This window comes from Diorhabda carinulata, chromosome 3 (genome assembly GCF_026250575.1).
Source record: "Diorhabda carinulata isolate Delta chromosome 3, icDioCari1.1, whole genome shotgun sequence".
NCBI lineage: Eukaryota > Metazoa > Arthropoda > Insecta > Coleoptera > Chrysomelidae > Diorhabda > Diorhabda carinulata.
In genome coordinates this window covers 28,494,064-28,511,181 of record NC_079462.1, presented here as the reverse complement: position 1 = coordinate 28,511,181, position 17,118 = coordinate 28,494,064, and the positions used below count along the sequence as shown (strand labels likewise).

General features: G+C 33.3%; 3 protein-coding genes across 6 annotated transcripts in view; 2 read left to right on the top strand and 1 right to left on the bottom strand.

Annotated features, from left to right (window-relative positions):
• Nucleotides 1-870: 870 nt before the first annotated feature.
• On the top strand, nucleotides 871-6,953 carry LOC130891170 (uncharacterized). The gene is made up of 4 exons (XM_057795768.1): nucleotides 871-1,286; nucleotides 1,357-1,833; nucleotides 5,429-5,591; nucleotides 6,509-6,953. The coding sequence occupies exons 2-4, from the start codon at nucleotides 1,379-1,381 to the stop codon at nucleotides 6,746-6,748; spliced, it is 858 nt and encodes a 285-aa protein (XP_057651751.1). The 5' UTR covers nucleotides 871-1,286; nucleotides 1,357-1,378; the 3' UTR covers nucleotides 6,749-6,953.
• Nucleotides 6,954-7,990: 1,037 nt separating this feature from the next.
• LOC130891779 (uncharacterized) lies at nucleotides 7,991-8,455 on the bottom strand. Its single transcript, XM_057796741.1, has one exon. The coding sequence runs from the start codon at nucleotides 8,453-8,455 to the stop codon at nucleotides 7,991-7,993; it is 465 nt and encodes a 154-aa protein (XP_057652724.1).
• A 4,744-nt stretch (nucleotides 8,456-13,199) lies between these two features.
• LOC130891164 (1-phosphatidylinositol 4,5-bisphosphate phosphodiesterase) overlaps nucleotides 13,200-17,118 on the top strand; it is a 30,117-nt gene continuing 26,198 nt past the window's right edge. The window contains exons 1-2 of one of the 4 annotated variants that reach the window (XM_057795761.1): nucleotides 15,797-15,938; nucleotides 16,110-16,903. The gene's annotated coding sequence lies outside the window, so the exon portion shown is untranslated. Of the gene's footprint in view, nucleotides 13,303-15,796; nucleotides 15,939-16,109; nucleotides 16,904-17,118 lie in introns of those variants that run through there. The other 3 variants (XM_057795757.1, XM_057795759.1, XM_057795760.1) reach the window with 3 other exon arrangements.

Genomic DNA, 17,118 nt, shown 5'->3' with positions numbered 1-17,118 from the left:
ATTATTGATAAAGTACTATAAAATATTTAGCTTGTAGTTCATTGCAATTTTCACAGCACTAGTAATTAGCTGATAATATAAGGTTTTATTGATATAATACCCGATTTAAAAAGCGTTTTGACGCTATATCAATTTAAGTTAACGTTCCCGTCATCCCGTCAAAATACATCATTCCGAGTAACGTGATTTGTCATATTATCGTGGTGAACAAAAATTTTATTCCATTTGTGTATACAAAATTGATTGTTTCATTGAAATGAATATTTGGTCAAACGACGAAGTGGAACACAAATATAACCATAATTTTAATGTAAATAATGTATTATTTGTTCCCCAAGACAATATGGCGGCTAGTTGTGATGCCATTTGATGCTTAAAGCCAGTGATGAGCCTCAAAATGAAATTGCACTTTTAATATGTCCGGGACAGAAAAGTTATGAAGGCAAACATGAACGATACATTATTTGTTTCACTTAGTCGGAACACCTTCCACTTATAGGAACTGTCCATATAGAAGTATTACATATATGGGTATACCACTCTCTATCTCTTTTTACTGTTTTCTGATTGAATCGCCATGGCCTCGAAGTTGCTAGTGGTTGAAACGGCAAAGGAAGAAAATAACAATAACCGATGCTCTTTTCTCTCTTCTAATAGTATAATTCCAATTACATGCCGCCCTCTCTACTTAATATTAACTTACGTCGCGTTTACACGCATGTTTTTAGAGATACTTATCCATGTTTGCAAAGCATGTAAACGTTCCTTTAAGTGGAAGGTGTTCCGACTAAGTGAAACAAATAGTGTATCGTTCTCACTCTGAGCGTTTCAGTTAGTTCTGCTTTGCTTTTGCGCCAATGAAGCATGCGCAGTATAGATAAGAATTAGAGTATCACAGATACGATTTGTTCAGTGCTCCGTGACTTGGTATTAATTTTATGGTCCGTATACTTAAGTAACCGACAAATTAGCTAGTAATAAAATTATACCTGCGCACTTGTGTTTTTGTTGACCAAGATAATTAAACAATCAAGTTTTGTCATGACGTTAAGCGATTATTCCCGATTAATAAGTTATAAGTATGCGTAGTCTATTCAAACGTGATAAGAGATAAGGACAATAATTAAAACTAGTTCATAAGTTTATCTTGTATTTTTTGGTAATACAATTTTTTGCTAACAAGAATATCAGGCAACTAAATAAAAAGTTAAGTAATTCCTCCTAATAAAAAACATCAAGGAAACCCAAACATTGTGTCATTGGTCGTTACGCTATAGAACATCAAAGTAAGTTTTTGAAAATGTATTCATATTCCTAATACACTATAATTAATTTTAATTTGAGAATATTTCGTAGGGTATTAATCTCAAGAAAAAATATGAATAATGTTAAAACACCAGTTTCTTTATTAAACGAATTTGCTGATAAGTATCGAACGGAAAAACCATTATATTCAGATGCAGTATCTGAAATACCTTCATATCCATTTAAATGTACTGTACAAGTGGGTTCAATAATAGCACATGGATATGCCCTTACTAAAAAAGAAGCAAAGCATAAGTGTGCCCAGGAAGCTTTAAATAAGTTGGGAGTTGAATTTAAAACTACAATATCGCTTAATAATAATACAGAAACATTTAAAAGTGTAAATTACATTGGATTACTTAATGAACATGCTGCAAAAAAACAAGTTCCATATCCTCTATATAAGGAGAGTATTTGTAATACTCAAGAATTTGTTATTCATTGTCATTTTATGAATTTGAAGACTGAAGGAAGGGCATTGAACAAAAAAGTAGCTAAGCAAGAAGCTGCCAGACAAATGTTAGATAGGTAAGTCTATATTAAAAAATTGAAGCATAAATTTGAATATATTGAAAGATTTTATAAAATTTTATATTACATTGAAGTGCAGAGATGTCATTTATAATTTCTTAAATGAAAAATGTCTGTTAATGTATTGAAAAAACTTAGTAATAATATCGGTAATATCATCAATATATAGAGATCATCTGGACTAGGAAAACCTGTCGTGGAATGTAATTTAGTATTATCACAAAGGCATATGTGTGCAATTATTCTTGACCACCCACTATGTTAACTTACTATTTGGTGGTATTAATATATAGGGCCATCTCAGCATCTAGACCTTTGAAAGAGATCGTCTTAATGTTCACTGATACATTGTTGACATATTAGAACCTTTGTAGAAAAAACTTCTTGATAATGCACGTTGTGAGAATCGTCAGAAATTATCTTCGAGAGATCAAAATCCATACAATGATATGACCGACCAACAGACCTGGCGTATTTCTTAGACTCGTTGGTTAATGGGAATCTCTTAACTAAAATAAAATCACAAAGATTCAAAACATGCTCAGATTTTAGATTGTTTTGGGGAGTTGTTTTGGCTTTACAACCACTCTAAACCTATATCTAGAAGATATTTTGTACAAGACTCTATATCTTATTGTTTTGCATCCAAAATACATAGAGTTCTTCCAAAAGAGGCTTTTTTGTAGTTCTTCCACTTCCTAAAGTGTTAGTACTCATATTCAGATACTGTTATATATATTTGATGCAAGAGAAGAAAAGAATGTGTTATCAAAATAGGACACTCTTTAGTTTATTGAATTTTGTTTAAAAATGTTGTTTATACATTTTTTTGAATCTCTATTTCTTACAACATTTGTTAGATAAAAAACACCTTATTTCAATGAATTATTATTTGAAGGCAGTCAAGAGATAAGTGAAGTAAATTTAATTCGAGGTTACGTTAAATAAAAACTTAACTTTAAAGCCTGGTTTATGCAGCCAAAATTAAAATTAACATTAATGTTGGTGGCAATTTTTTGGTTCATGGAGTAAATTAAGAATAAATTACTGGTGAATCAATAGAAATTCCCTGTATGGATCCTTTTCGTCATACAAATGTGGAAAGTTCTTGACACCGTCTATCAGTGTCCATCGTCTAAAGGACATTACTGACTTTTAAAAATCGCTTTTTCCTGTTTTTTTGATATCAGTTTTAAAAATAAAACACTATGGCGAAAATCGGCTCATAAACACGGATATTTTCATAATAAAAGCACAAGGATGTTGTAAACAAAACAATACTACTAATACAGACTACGTGACGTATTCTGTCCTCATAACCTCACAAAGTTAAGGAATTAAACTGAGAAGTTGAAAGTTAGTGAACCCTTAGTTTAATTTTAATTTAAATTTACTTTAATTTGTTGGTTTCATTTTTAATTTTGGCTACACAAACCTACTAAAAAAGGCGAAACTTTTATTTCCAAATATCTGCCAATAGGCTTTGGGAAAATAAATTAAGTTAGTTTTTAAAATTTCCATCAATTCAAAGTCACAATGAATATTAAGGTACTCCCACATACATAAGAATGTAGTGCGGCTAAGCTTTCATCCTGCATGAAATGACGGATGTTCGCGTATATTGGATCCCACCTACATCTCCGAGCATTTCGAGAACTTTAACCCGTCACCTAACCCACAAAAAAGTACTGACCCTTGAGACCTCCCGCATGGATACGTGCCCCGCCATACACACACACACCCCAGTGTGGTTTAATTATTTTTCAACCGATCGGTCCAGTACAATGCACATAACTGTTCAACTAACGCCAGCGCCACTGTTTCCATATTTTCGTAGTTGTTACAGATACCGATCGTACAGAACGTGGCGCGTCCGCAACAGAACCCTTTTTTAAGAATTTCTGGTACGTTTCCACATAGTTGAACGATTTGGTAGCGGTGAGTACGGAAATTCAGTAAAAATAGTTTCGTAATCCGCGTTCGTACGCAGATACGACGTTAACAAACAAAACTCTTCCTTGAAGCGTGAACTTGTATCGATTATTCATTCTAAAAATGAGTCTACTAGATGAGATCATGACACAGACACAACTGTCTGAAACACGACAGTTTAATCTTTTTCGACAGCGTTGCCGATTTTTCGAGAGCGTTGACTGACTAACGCCGACCTCTGTATATGATACAGGCAAAAATTTTATCATACAATACGTAGTTATGATAAAGTAATGCACAAAATTTATAAAACATACAAAAATGCAAAAATATGTCACGTAAGAGAAAGCTGAGAGATTCACTGAAAAACAAAATAAATTTGATTTTATAAAAAAACTAGATAATTAAAAGAATTCTAGTAAGAATATCGGTTTTTATCAATTTTTTCGATTTTTTTGATAAAACAATTGTTTATCCGTTTTTGTCTTACAATTAGCGTCATACCAATTTTATTATTACGGCCCCTTTAGCGAAAAGAGGAAAGATAGAAATCCTAATGGTTACGGCATATACTTTAATACGGCATATTTAACGAAACACATTTGGAAGCTCGAGGAATTCTTCAAAATCGAGGAATAAGCGATAAGTCTAATCTAACTACATCAGGAATTGCCCTACAACAAGCATGGTTTCTTATATTTTTTTATACAAAAAGGGGTTTTATAATAATTTGATAGTGTCTGCTTATATTTGTGCGATTGCCGAATCTATATGAATTGACAAAGATTGTTTGCGGCATATTTTACATAAAAATTTCAACATACAAAAATGTGCAAAACAACAAGAAGCTCGCAAAAATTTTTATATTAACATCTTGATTGCTATCGAAAATAACTCAAACTTGTTAGAAAAGGTAATATAACGTGTAACGAATCAAATCTGCATTAAAACAAAACAAAATTTGAGTCTGTGGAAGCTGTGAAAGAAAAAGCGACAAGCGTTCTGAAGGAACTGATAGAAAAAGATTTTGTGCACTGTTTCGAACAATGGAAGATTCACATAGAGCGACGTAGGGGTAGGTGACAGGTATATATTGAAGGTGATATAAATAAAGTAAATGTAAATAATATCAAAATAAAATGTGTTAAATTTCTTATTTTTTAAACCTTTTGATATATTAATACATCTAAATGTTCTTGATTTTAGGTCTCTTCTGATGTAAAATTAGCTTCTTTTATAATTTTTTAAAGACATGAAAATTTGACGTTTCGACTTCTTTTAGTCTTTATCAAAATATTATAATATAAGTCGAAACATCAAATTTTCATCTGTCTTTGAAAAATTATAAAAGAAACTAGATTTTAAAAGGAGTTGAGACCTAAAATCAAGACCATTTAGAAGCATAAATAAAATGAGTTATATCATCAATCTCGTTATATAATAGCCACACCTCGTATAATAATTATTATTGATTTTTTGTCCAAAATAAGTTGTAAACTAGTCTGTATTTGTCGAGAAAATGCTCTAGGCAAAATAAAAAAAAACTTTTTAACATATTTATGAACAGATTTTCTTCTAAAACGTTTTTTTATAAAGATTTGAAAAGTATGCCAATTGATACCGGACGGGGCTCGTATGTTATGTATTTATTACATTTTAGAGTTGATAATGAAAATATAATCTACCCACTCAAGGATTATTCGAATTCGCAAAATTTGATCGATGATGATTCCATGAAGAAAATTCTACAAAAATATAGTTCCTTGCAGATTTTAAATGAACCACTAAAAGCGGATATACAGTTGGGGCTTCCGATAGTAGAGGTAAAACACTATTTCACCCTTTCTATTTTTACGTCTTTATCCGCCACAACCCCTATACTATCCTCATTTTTTATTTTTTGGTGCACTTTTAAACCATTGGTTTGTTTAAAATTGGTACAATTTGGTGATCAATATTTTGAATAATCGTTCTATGAATTGTTTACTTCGAAAATCAAATTGCAAAAAGATTTACTCTATGGTATATCAGTGGAACTGACCTTTTAGAGTACGATCCAAGAGCAGTATATCAATTTGATCGCGTCTTGCCCGTCATTTGCCTGAAAACGTTACACAGTTGATACTTGTGCAAGGGAAGGCTCATTTTTACGGGCTTAATCCTAGGACGTATCTAGGGATGAATGGTACTTGTGCCCTAAACAGGTGTCGCGGGGAAACCTGGCTAACAGGGATCACGGAGCCCAGTACCCCCAAGGCATTGGTTTCTATTGTTGTCGAAGCTCTGACCGGTGCTTTTGACAAGACCCGGCACAAACCTGGTGATGAGAAAAAAACAAAAGAAGAGATGCCAAGGCTACCGACACGGTTTAGTATTTAATGGCACCGGATCCAAATATAGCCTCGACCTTAAATCCTCCTGAACAAAAGTTTGCTCTAAAAATCGTAAGACTGCACCCGCAGTAGGTACTGGCTTTAAGGAATAGCAACTGCTAGATTTCATTTACTGGGGCCATAATGCGTTTCCTATCTGGCAGAGGAAACAAGTCACTGCATTTTCACTCTCTTCAGATGGTTAGGAATTCTTTAAAAGGTTCAAGCCAAAGCCCCTGATCGGTTTTCAAAGGCTGTTGGTAATTTCAGATGTGTTTAAGTGCCTTTAGCCGCCCACTATTCTACCAAGACGGATTTGGTCCATTTACCTTTATTTATGAGTGTTTTTTTCTTATTTTTCGTTACAGAATCATGTTGTAACAATGGAAGAGCTGATAGAGCAGTTAGAAAAAAAGGGACATACATGTAATATAGAATTATTTCAACAGGACCCATATATGGTAGTATTAAAAATTGATGGAGGAACCCTTGCAGTAATGGGCCACGGAGAAACTAGAAAATTAGCAATGAACAATTTATATGAAAAAGCAAGTACTATGTTCCAAAACGGATTCACATTCAAGTCTACGTTCAAAAAAGAGCTTTGATTTTTTCAATCTTGGCAACTTATAAACAACATGTGATATCAAAGTTAAAACTAAACAAATCAATTATTTAAGGTTTATGTAATGTTAATTTGGGTGTCAAAATATTTTTAGTTAATTTTTTTGCAGCAGCCTTTATTTGTTTACTATCTTTCTATCTGTAAGGTTTACCTGTATAATTATCAAGTATATTTTGTTTCATTTTTAACGTTTTTTTGTAGTACTATATTTTTTTGGGATTTTTTACTCTATGTTTTTACTAGAAAAAGCAATAATTTCATTATAAGAAACAAAAATAATCACCAAAAGCTTTAGCTTCTTGCCCAAAAACTATATTTTTTCACTTGACATGTATTCACAGTGCTGCTTTGAAAGTATATACGAGGATAGTCTCAGAAGTAACTGGCCCAACAAAATATTTGGGAAAAACTCCTTTTAGCTCCATACACTTTTTACAGCGGTGTTCTATAAGTTCGATACCCTTTTTTGATAAGAATCGTCAAGTTTTCCAATATTTAAAGATTAATTGTTATCTCATGAGGCTGGGATGTTAGACTTGACATCTGTAGACACAAACTTTTGATAGTTTTGGAATTTGCTCTGCTTGTTTAGAATTAAAAACAGATTAACCTTGTTTTAGTGGTCTGCTTATGATTCCAATATATTCCATGATGTTAAAAAGGGTTACTTCAATTTTTGTTGTTTTTAGGCCGATTCTTAACACATAAAAAAACAGCATCAAATACACTTGTACAGATTGTATTATTCACCGATAAATTCAGCGCCATCTAGTGACAGGTGATTTTCTCAAAGTGTGTTAGCTACGGTTACGGAAGATAAAAATTTTATAGTTCTAGCAGTTTCAATTAATCTTAAAAATTAAACTTTTTACAAAAGGTTTAGTCAGTTTGAATACTTTACATTTTAATATTTTGATGTTTTTGATACAATTAAATCAATAAAAAATTTAATTGTATGAAAACAGTGTAACATTTAACACAATCATCCGATACGTAACTTCAACCATTCTTAATTAGGACACAATTTTTCTTTTCTTCTTCTACTTCTTGTAGATTTGTCGATCTGTTAATTCTGAAGGTGCCTCTGCATCTTTTCCTGAGAGGCGGATTGCCAATTATCTTTCCACCTTTTAGGTGGTCTCCCGGGAGGCCTTGAGCCGGGCGGGTTGTTTTCTAGGACTATTGTCGGAAGTCTGTTCTCGTCCATCCGTCTTACATGGTTGTATCACTGCCTCTTACGATGTCTTCCCCATCTCACAATGTCTTGTATCCCGCATTGCTCTTTGACATCTGTATTTCTTACTCTGTTTCTTCTTGTTTTCCCTACTATTGTTCTCAGTGTTTTCATCTCGGCCACCCTCACCATTTGTTTCGTCTTGTTGGTGTCCTCGCGGACTTCCGTGCCGTACGTCATGATGGGTCTGATACAAGTCTTGTAGATTCTAATTTTGCTATCTTTGCGCATGTACGGGTTGGACCAGATTATATCTCGTAGGCATTCTGATAGTGCGGATGCTTTGTTAATCTGGCTTCTTAGGTCTTTAACTGGGTCGTGGGTACTTGATATGTCTATGCCCAGATATCTGATTTGCATAACTTGTTCTATTGGATTGTCCTCCACCACCAGCTTACATCTGAGCGGATCCTTCGCGATTGTCATACATTTGGTTTTGCTGATAGAGATGTTCATATTGAGTTGGCGGCTTACCAAGAAGAAGTGGAAGAGTTGCCTCTGTAGGTCGTTTTCTGATGAGGACATAATACAAAATAGCAATATCCGCCACACATAAAGGCATTTTATTTTATGTATAGTTGCTTTGAAACAGTGTATCTCCAGTATAAATAGAGGTAATGTGATAAAAAAAATGTTAAGAAAATATCAAAGTTTAATGCGATTCCAGTGGACACCAACTGCTATCGCTTATTGAAAATTTAGGAAAAAGGAACTTCTTTGATTGTTGCACCCCGTATAAGCTCAAATTCGTATCAAAATTTCTAACATAGTATCTGTACTGAGACATAAATTTTAAATTGAAAACAAAACTTGAAAATCAAGTGAAATTTGTTGAGCTCGGTGTTTTAGTGTATTAAATTATTTTATTCTATTTTGTATGTTAATTCATAATACTAACGCTGAAATGAAACTTTCACATTGATTAATCGGGAATTTTTTCCTTTATCTTCCGTGACCTATTATATATATTTCTCGTGTCGTCTGCACTACGGTACCTTCTCATCCAAGTTTTGACATAAGGTTCCACTTTCCAGTCTTTGATATTTGGTCCATGATGTTTTATAAACATAAGGCTCGAAACGTATTTTGTCAAAATTCTTAACCTCAAATCAGTGATTATTTGATTCATGAGGCTAAACCCTCGTTCACATTCTGATGAACTACATAGTATCAATTTCGTGTAGTTTAATAAAGGTGTAAGGTCCTTAGGTACTCTTGAGCTATCCTCAGTATAATATCTAAAGGAGTTTATAATTTTTGTTTTGTTGAGCTTGAACCTTAGATTTTCAATTTCTTCCTCACCAAACCGTACCGATTTTTCAGCCGGCCACTGATCAGTTTCCAGAACTTTTAAGTCTGACAATAGTGAGTCATATTCTACCTTACTGGCGGAGGTACTATCCGCTGACGCTGATGTCGATTCATGATTGGATTTGGTAGAAAACATTCTTCTATTAAGATTGCTTATTACACTGGTTATAAGTTGGCTATGGTTGATGACCTTAATCTTTTGTTGTTTGTGAGGGGAACATTGTTAAAATGGCCCTCTTTCTCAGCAACATAAGCTTCAAGAGACTTGGTTCCAGGTTTTTCTTTGATTGTATACTTCTTATTAACTTATCCGCACGGCGTACCGGCGCGTTCTGCCACCATGACACCACTGTTCTTTATTCAATAATTTATTCATCCTTTATGTAATTTATATTTCTTTTATTTGAAAGTTGAAAACAGAACAATAAATGTTTTCGCATATTCTACCATTTGTTCACAACTTTCATATTCTTTATGCAAAAGTTTATTCATCTTTTATTTAATTTACATATTCTACATTTTTTGTTCCCAACTTTGGTATTTTTTATTCAATGATTTCTTTATCCATTATTAAATTTATATTGTTCCTCGTATAATATAAAATTATTTCTACTGTTCTTCACAAAACTATAAAATAAAATATTATTTTTGGTGGAATCCGCTTAAATAATAATTTTTAATTCATGTTAAATGTAAATATATAAAAAAATTATTTCCTGTTTACCATATATTTATTTTTTTATTTTTTATATATTTTAAATAAATGATACGAACTGATGTATTTTATTTCCACATTCTTCTCTTTTTATGAAGAAACAAAGAGGACTTTTTGGAAATGATCCGAATGTTCGGTAAGTTAGCAGGATCAATATTATACCATGTACATCCCAAAATACTAGTGCCCTAACCTAGCCAGCCGATTTTTGCCTCGATAATGTCAGAATAACATTCAATCATTATACGAGGGCTAGGACATAAATCATGGCAACGATTTTTTTGTATACGTGTCGTGTGAAAGCGTGTTTGCAGAATAACAGATGGTTCTGTGATTGCTGGTAGTAGCGCAGCATGAAATCAATCAGTAGCATAACATACTAAAAGGTCAACTTTTATGTAAATCTCGGCAACACAAATTTAGTTCTCCTACCTACCAATCGTGACGCTAGTGTAATGAAAATGTGTCATTACTGTCAATTGTGAATTCCCATCATATTTCCTTTAGATTTCGATATACAGGTAGGTAATATTATCAGAAATGTAATTTATAATTATGATTTCTTGTTGAAATCGGTTTGAATGGACTATATATATTTCTCATATATATTTACAGTCAGAGCATAGCCCTAAACGACGAAGGATCTTAATCGAAATAACTGAAAAATTGACAGCTAAGTATTCTTTTCTGTAATTTTCCATTTTCGTTTTATAAACCTTACGATTAGTCGAATTGTGGTAGTGCTCAAGCCGTTTTCAACAATGTATCTTCGCACCTGTATCCATCTTTTAATTTGTCGTAATTATGAAAAGCACAACAAGCTTTAATTATGTTTTGCACAAATTCAAATGTACGTTGAGTGGTTTTTGATATTCTCCATTTGTTTCGAATGATTCTAAAACAACGTCTTGCTCTAAAGAGGCGGTAATTATATATTCGTTTTTCTTTGGTCAAATTTTCCCCGCAGGATGGTCGGATATCCACAGAACTAAAAAGGAGGTAGACGGTAACGCAAGCAGCAAACTTCCTCTTCGACTAATATCGTATATCTTGGGGGCATATTTAAAAAAAAAACGGTAATTAGTTGGCACGGCGGGACTTAAACCACCAAAGAAAATACAAAACGGATTTTCTGTGATCGGTGTGCACGTTCTGTACCACTTTCGGAACAAAGTTGGTAGTCAATAAACCGGGTGGTAATTATTCGTTCCGCAAATGTTCCGAAAGTGGCGAATAAAGTCAGCGCTTTGACGTAAGTGCCAAGAAGTGGCCGAGTGTTTGCCAACTAATTTTGGTTTATTGGCATAATGTATTCTAATTAGCTGAATGCCTCAACTAAAACAAGAGGTAAATATGTAGTACGGATTTTCGATATCGATTTTGGTCCCGGCATTTTTCATTTATTGAAGAGTGTAGTTTTTGAAAATCGTTGAGTATTTGTCTTCCTACATCTTCGTCTTCAAACATCTATACTTGTGAAGCAAAATCGTCGCGTGGAAAATAATTTTCACGTGGTGCTAAAAAGATTGTTCAATGATCAAATGATTTATGGGCATACGAAAATGGTTGAAAAATTTTTTCTCATCTAGTCGTAAGTTTGGATACAAAGTAACGAACATAGTATGTTTCATTTCATGTACTAAATCATCGCCGGTAAGCTAACCTCAACGTGACGAATTCCATAGGTTTGTTCTTGGTAGCTGCACTGGCAGAACTAGTACACTAAAGCGTTCATTGTAGCAGAACCAGCGCTAGGGTCGCTGTTCTTAGTAGCAGTGCAAGAGAACTGGTTCACCCAGTTCACTGTACTGCTTGCACTGGGTCTAGGCAGTGCAGTGCAATAAGTGTTATCTGGAAACGGTGGCACTAGATCGGACGAATATAAAATATCAAAAAGTACTGAATCGTTTACAATTATTATTAATACTACAAGACCTGAATCACATCAAATAACCTCAAATATAACAGTCAATAAATTCTATACACTCATGAACTGGCCTGCACTGGTTCAGTTCCAGTGCAGCTATCAAGAACAAACCTCGTGTTTTCGATTGACTAGATCCGTTACCAAATATTGGCATGCTGATACGCTTGTTTCTGGACGCAACAAACGGGCAAGAAAATAACGGCGGATATGCCCTTTTTGGTCCAAGTCATTAAGACCAATTTTGCAACACAGGGCATATTATTTAAAAATCAAATCAAAACTTTTAACGAAAAATAATTTTACCGAACTGACGCGTTTAAGCGATCTGTGATAATGCCACCTTTTGCCCCTCCAAGTCGCTTACTTCCAGTGTTGCCGTGTCGAACGCTACGTTGCGTGTCTCGTTGCCTACATTGCTACTCGGGATAGGGACAGTGACAACCATTACAAAATACATTACAATAAGTATATTTTAAGCTGTTAAAGGTGGCTTACCCTTCTCCATTTCCCATTACAGACGAGACTCTAAATATAAAAAAAACGAGAAACAGTCATTGGTTGTCTCACTTCATGGACCACGCTTCCACTTAGGGCTTCTAACAATATAGGAGTTCTACAACCTCGTAAAACACCATATATCTTGCAAGAAAATTACTATGTTGAACGTTGATTGCGACTTGAGAATATCGCATTATAGTTTGTCTGAAATTCGTGTTTTAGAATTAGGTTATCTATAACCATACCGATGAACTCTTACATTCATTAAATACTCGTTTTCCATTCACTATACAATATTAAAACTACATATCGTTCGAAAACAATAATTGTATCTGGTCGATAACGTTTTAATGAAAAAGTAGAAATAATTAGCTCGGAAATACCTAAAAATATGTAGGTTTACAGAGTTTCCCAAAATGTTTTTATTCGTAGTCGACTTTCAGAGTATCGCCAGTTTCGGTGGAGCTCCTATAACTACATTTTCACCAAATCCGTAAAAAATCTAACGACAGTCATTTACTCAGATCCTCGTTGAGTCTTCTTTGGATCTAACGGTTCGTTTCGATCATTTTGGGAATAACATATTATTCAGTATATTCATAATTTTTTGGACGTTGTTTTTTATTTCCTTTGAGCAATTTGCAGTTGAACTTTTCTGAAATCTAGAAATCTAAAACCTTCGTAATCGGATATTATTATTAATAACTTCGATATACTGAAATCTATGTTAATCTACTTGAAGTTATCGTTACATTTTGTTTTAGCCGGAAATGGATAAAAACAACTAGTTTAGTTGCTGTTACGTTCTATTCTGTTTGTAATTTTGTTACAGAAAATTAAGGATTATAATCTGTAAGTACGTTTTTCACATATTTATGATCAATTCGAACAGAACAAAAATCCAATTTATATGAAAATTTCGTAGACAATTACAAATTACAGTTTATAGTATAAATTTTATCATGGAAAAAATTCTAATTAAAGATATTTTCACTCAAGAATATTTCTAACAAGTACAGAGTAGAATAATCCTCATTGTGGTTGATATTGTTACAAACGGGACCTCTTTAATCCATACTCCGTAAATTTACCCCCTGTTCGAATTCGTGGAGCGTTTGGATTACAGCAAAGAGAATCTTTAGGGTATATTTTATGAAATAAAACTAATGGTATAATAAAATTTTAAATGTATATTTATCTGGAAACTTCACATTTATTGAACTTTTTTAAATAATTTCAATATGGAGTGTCTCAAGGCTCTGTACTATTTTATTTCTTCTAAATGACATCGTCTATCTAGATATCAGTGGTAAAATATGTCTTTTTGCAGGCGATTCTAATCTTCTATATCTCAACGTTCCTAAAATTAAAGTTTTATCATATAAAAATGCAGCCTTTTTTATTAAATAACACCCCCATTGACGTTGTTGAATCTGTAAAATTCTTAGTGCTTGTTGTGAACAATTCCTTGAAATGGGAGTTACCTATCTAAAAAATTAAGTTCCTTCTGCTTTGCGCTGAGATCAGTTTTCAAAGAACTGAACTTATGCACCTCCTTAACAGTTTATTATGCCCTTATGGAGTCGCATCTTCGATATACTATTCCCTTCTGGGGTACGTGTGGTGCGACTCTTGTTTACAAGATCTTAAGCCGTGTAACTTCTACCTCTTTCCTAAAGTCAAATCTACATTAAAAGGAACAAGTCTGTTGAAACTGTGTAAGAAAAAGCGGCGCGAGTCCTGAAGGAACTGACAGAAAAATATTTCCTGCACTGTTTCGAACAATTGAAGGAATAGAATATACATAACATCAAAATAAAATATTTATGCTCCTAAATGTTTTTGATTTTAGATCTCTTCTGTTTTAAAATAAGTTTTTTTAAATAATATTCGATATAAATAAAAATTGACATTTCGACTACGTCAGATTTCTAAAATAAATTTTTCTATCACCAGTCTCGTATTTAATAGCCACACCTCGTATATAGCTGTTACTCAGCTGGAGTGAACAATTAACAAAAAGAACTCATGTTAACATAAAAAAAGTGAATAAGCTGGAAACATCTTCGAAATAATTAAACTTACTTCAGATAATTATTTTCGAACACGATTCTCGAAATTAATAAACATGGATAACTGAAGACACTATGTTTACCAGATTCTGCTACATAGAGAACGAAATCTTTTTCCACATTTTCTCAAAATGTCCATGTGGTTTTAATAGTAAACAGTGTAGTCAGTACTTCCGTGTAAAATATCAAATTTCTATTAAAGTAGACGGTGAATCCTTCGTCCCAAACAAATACGCTTTGTGTGTCATCGGCTTCAATTTTACAAATATAATTTAAATACAAATCATAACGAAACAAAAATTTTTAGCATTGCGTTTTTTAAGTCGAATAAAAAGTAATTAAATTGTTCAAAGTCTTGATGCTGTAATACATTATTTATTACATTGTAACAAATTAAGAAATGCATTTAGTACATTGAACCTAATCAAATTATTTAAAAACTAAAAATAAATATGGACCCTGATCGTTTTTGCCAGATCATATACTAACTCGATGTCATCTTCTTCTTCAACAAGGAAACCTGAGAGTCGTAGAATCTTTGTGCACCTGGATTGGTCAACAACTGCTATAAATGAAGGAGGACCTTCAATTTATCCGGCTCAATTGCCAGTTTCCCATTGGACAGATTTTCAAGTTAGCCTAGGTACTTCTCGTACAAACTTTCTTGACTTTTTCCTTGTACCCTGGTTTTCTACCAAATTCGGTTTAACGTAGTTCCCAAAGTAATTTGATTTGTGTGACAAAAACTTTGGATCTTTCTGGTCGACTTTCAGCACTCGAATCGGTCGTGTCGCAATGGGGCTCGTTTTAATGTAGACAGAAAATAAAAAATCAAAACCAATTGAATGAACAGTCACACCGTCAATATTTGATTGCGCTGCAAATGTGCAATGTGATATTACGAAATAAAAGTTTTGTATTGATTTTGAAAGCCAAGTTTATAATTTCTCCATATTTACCGAGAGGTTATAGAATCGTTATGACTGGCTTTAAAATAGATCCAGTTTGCGAATCAAGGCTCAACTTAAATTTGATCCTTATTAAAATGGTCTTTTGTTTTCAACTATGCCCATGTGACTATCTTTCTCGCCTAAATAATAGTACAGTTGAAAACTACTTGTAATAATCAAACGGTTCCCGTAGTAAACTGAATTTGGCAAAAAAATTGGATTTTGATCGTTTTCCCCCGCATTGTACATGCAATGCTATGTTACGTAAAAACGTAGAGGATAATTTACTTCAAGTATCGATTATTTAATGTAATTAACTTAATCAAACTAATTGAATAACCCGTCTTAAGGTTTGTAGTTCTGGTCATCTAATATATATATTACCCTTGTTTCAAAATCTAGTGATAAGAAATAGTGTTTTACAGAAAAACGGAGTATTTAGAAATTAGAAAATCTATTTTTAAAGGTAATGATGTTTCTTTTGTATATTTACAAATTTTCAAGTATGTTCAAGCAATTATATAATTGATACGTTTGTTCACGTTTGAATACTACGATGTAATGAGTGTTCTATATCTAAAGTACAATTCTAGTAGATTAATTGAACTTTTAAGAATAAAATTCCTCATTTTTATAGCATACGAGGGCGGTTTGACGAAAGTGACTTTTCACAGGTTATTAGTGTTTGCCGAGGACTATTCGATAAATTTATCAACTCATAAGTTTGAATTAAATGGACTTAACATGACTGTCACATCTGTTGAAAATTCATATAAATATGACAGATAGATTAGTTTCCAAACTAATTTAAATAAAACTGTTCTTTGTTTTGCCATTTTGAAAGATCTATTATAGATTAGACTGATCAACGATTGCTTACATAGCTCTGCCTGGAAAACACACTCTTTACTGCTACCACTCATACTTAAGGTATATTCGATCTCTGAAGACGATAACTTGGTTTGAGTCAAAGCTAGTATGGGACTGCATCGAATCTTTCAACTCAATGGGATCAAATAATAAAGTTACAATTATGTGGGTAGCTGTCTTCAGCAGATTACAGAGGAATTAACTAGCCGATCATCTGGCGAAAAAAAGCGAAACAATTTCTTTCATAGAACCACAACCAAACCAAAGGTTTCCCAAAAAGCCATCAAGCTATTGTCATAAAAATGGGGAGAAACCAAGTCAGACTCCATGTGTGAAGTATTCGAAGAGATTTCTTTCTTATTCTACAAACTGTGTTCAAAGAAACCTTTAATTGAACAAAGATGGGCTAAGGAGTTACTGGTATGCTCATTGAATATTATCCGGAGAATGATCATATGAAAATCATCGGAAAAACACCAGGCAGCTCTTGTCGTTTCCACATATCACCTGATCTGTAGTCGTTTATGTGAGGAACCAAAATAATTCGCCGAAAACCTCATTGTAAGTAATCCATAGACAAAGACTATGGTACTTACATTCAAGCTTTTTAACGCCTGAAGAAGTAAGCCACATAGCCCCCTAACTGGGGAACAATCCAGAGTACACAATAGATCGAAGTGCTAGCGAGGTTATATTAGGTTAGGTAGATTCACGGCCTTTACGCACTAGCTCATCTAATCTAATATCTTTCTCTTTAATATTAACTGTACGTGAAA

Excerpts from the sequence above, each read along its gene's own strand:
- LOC130891170 (XM_057795768.1), top strand. The coding sequence starts at position 1,379 with ATGAATAATGTTAAAACACCAGTTTCTTTATTAAACGAATTTGCTGAT. Across the intron at positions 1,834-5,428 it reads GCCAGACAAATGTTAGATAG|AGTTGATAATGAAAATATAA; the intron begins GTAAGTCTATAT and ends ATTACATTTTAG. Across the intron at positions 5,592-6,508 it reads TGGGGCTTCCGATAGTAGAG|AATCATGTTGTAACAATGGA; the intron begins GTAAAACACTAT and ends TTTTCGTTACAG.
- LOC130891779 (XM_057796741.1), bottom strand. The coding sequence starts at position 8,455 with ATGAACATCTCTATCAGCAAAACCAAATGTATGACAATCGCGAAGGAT.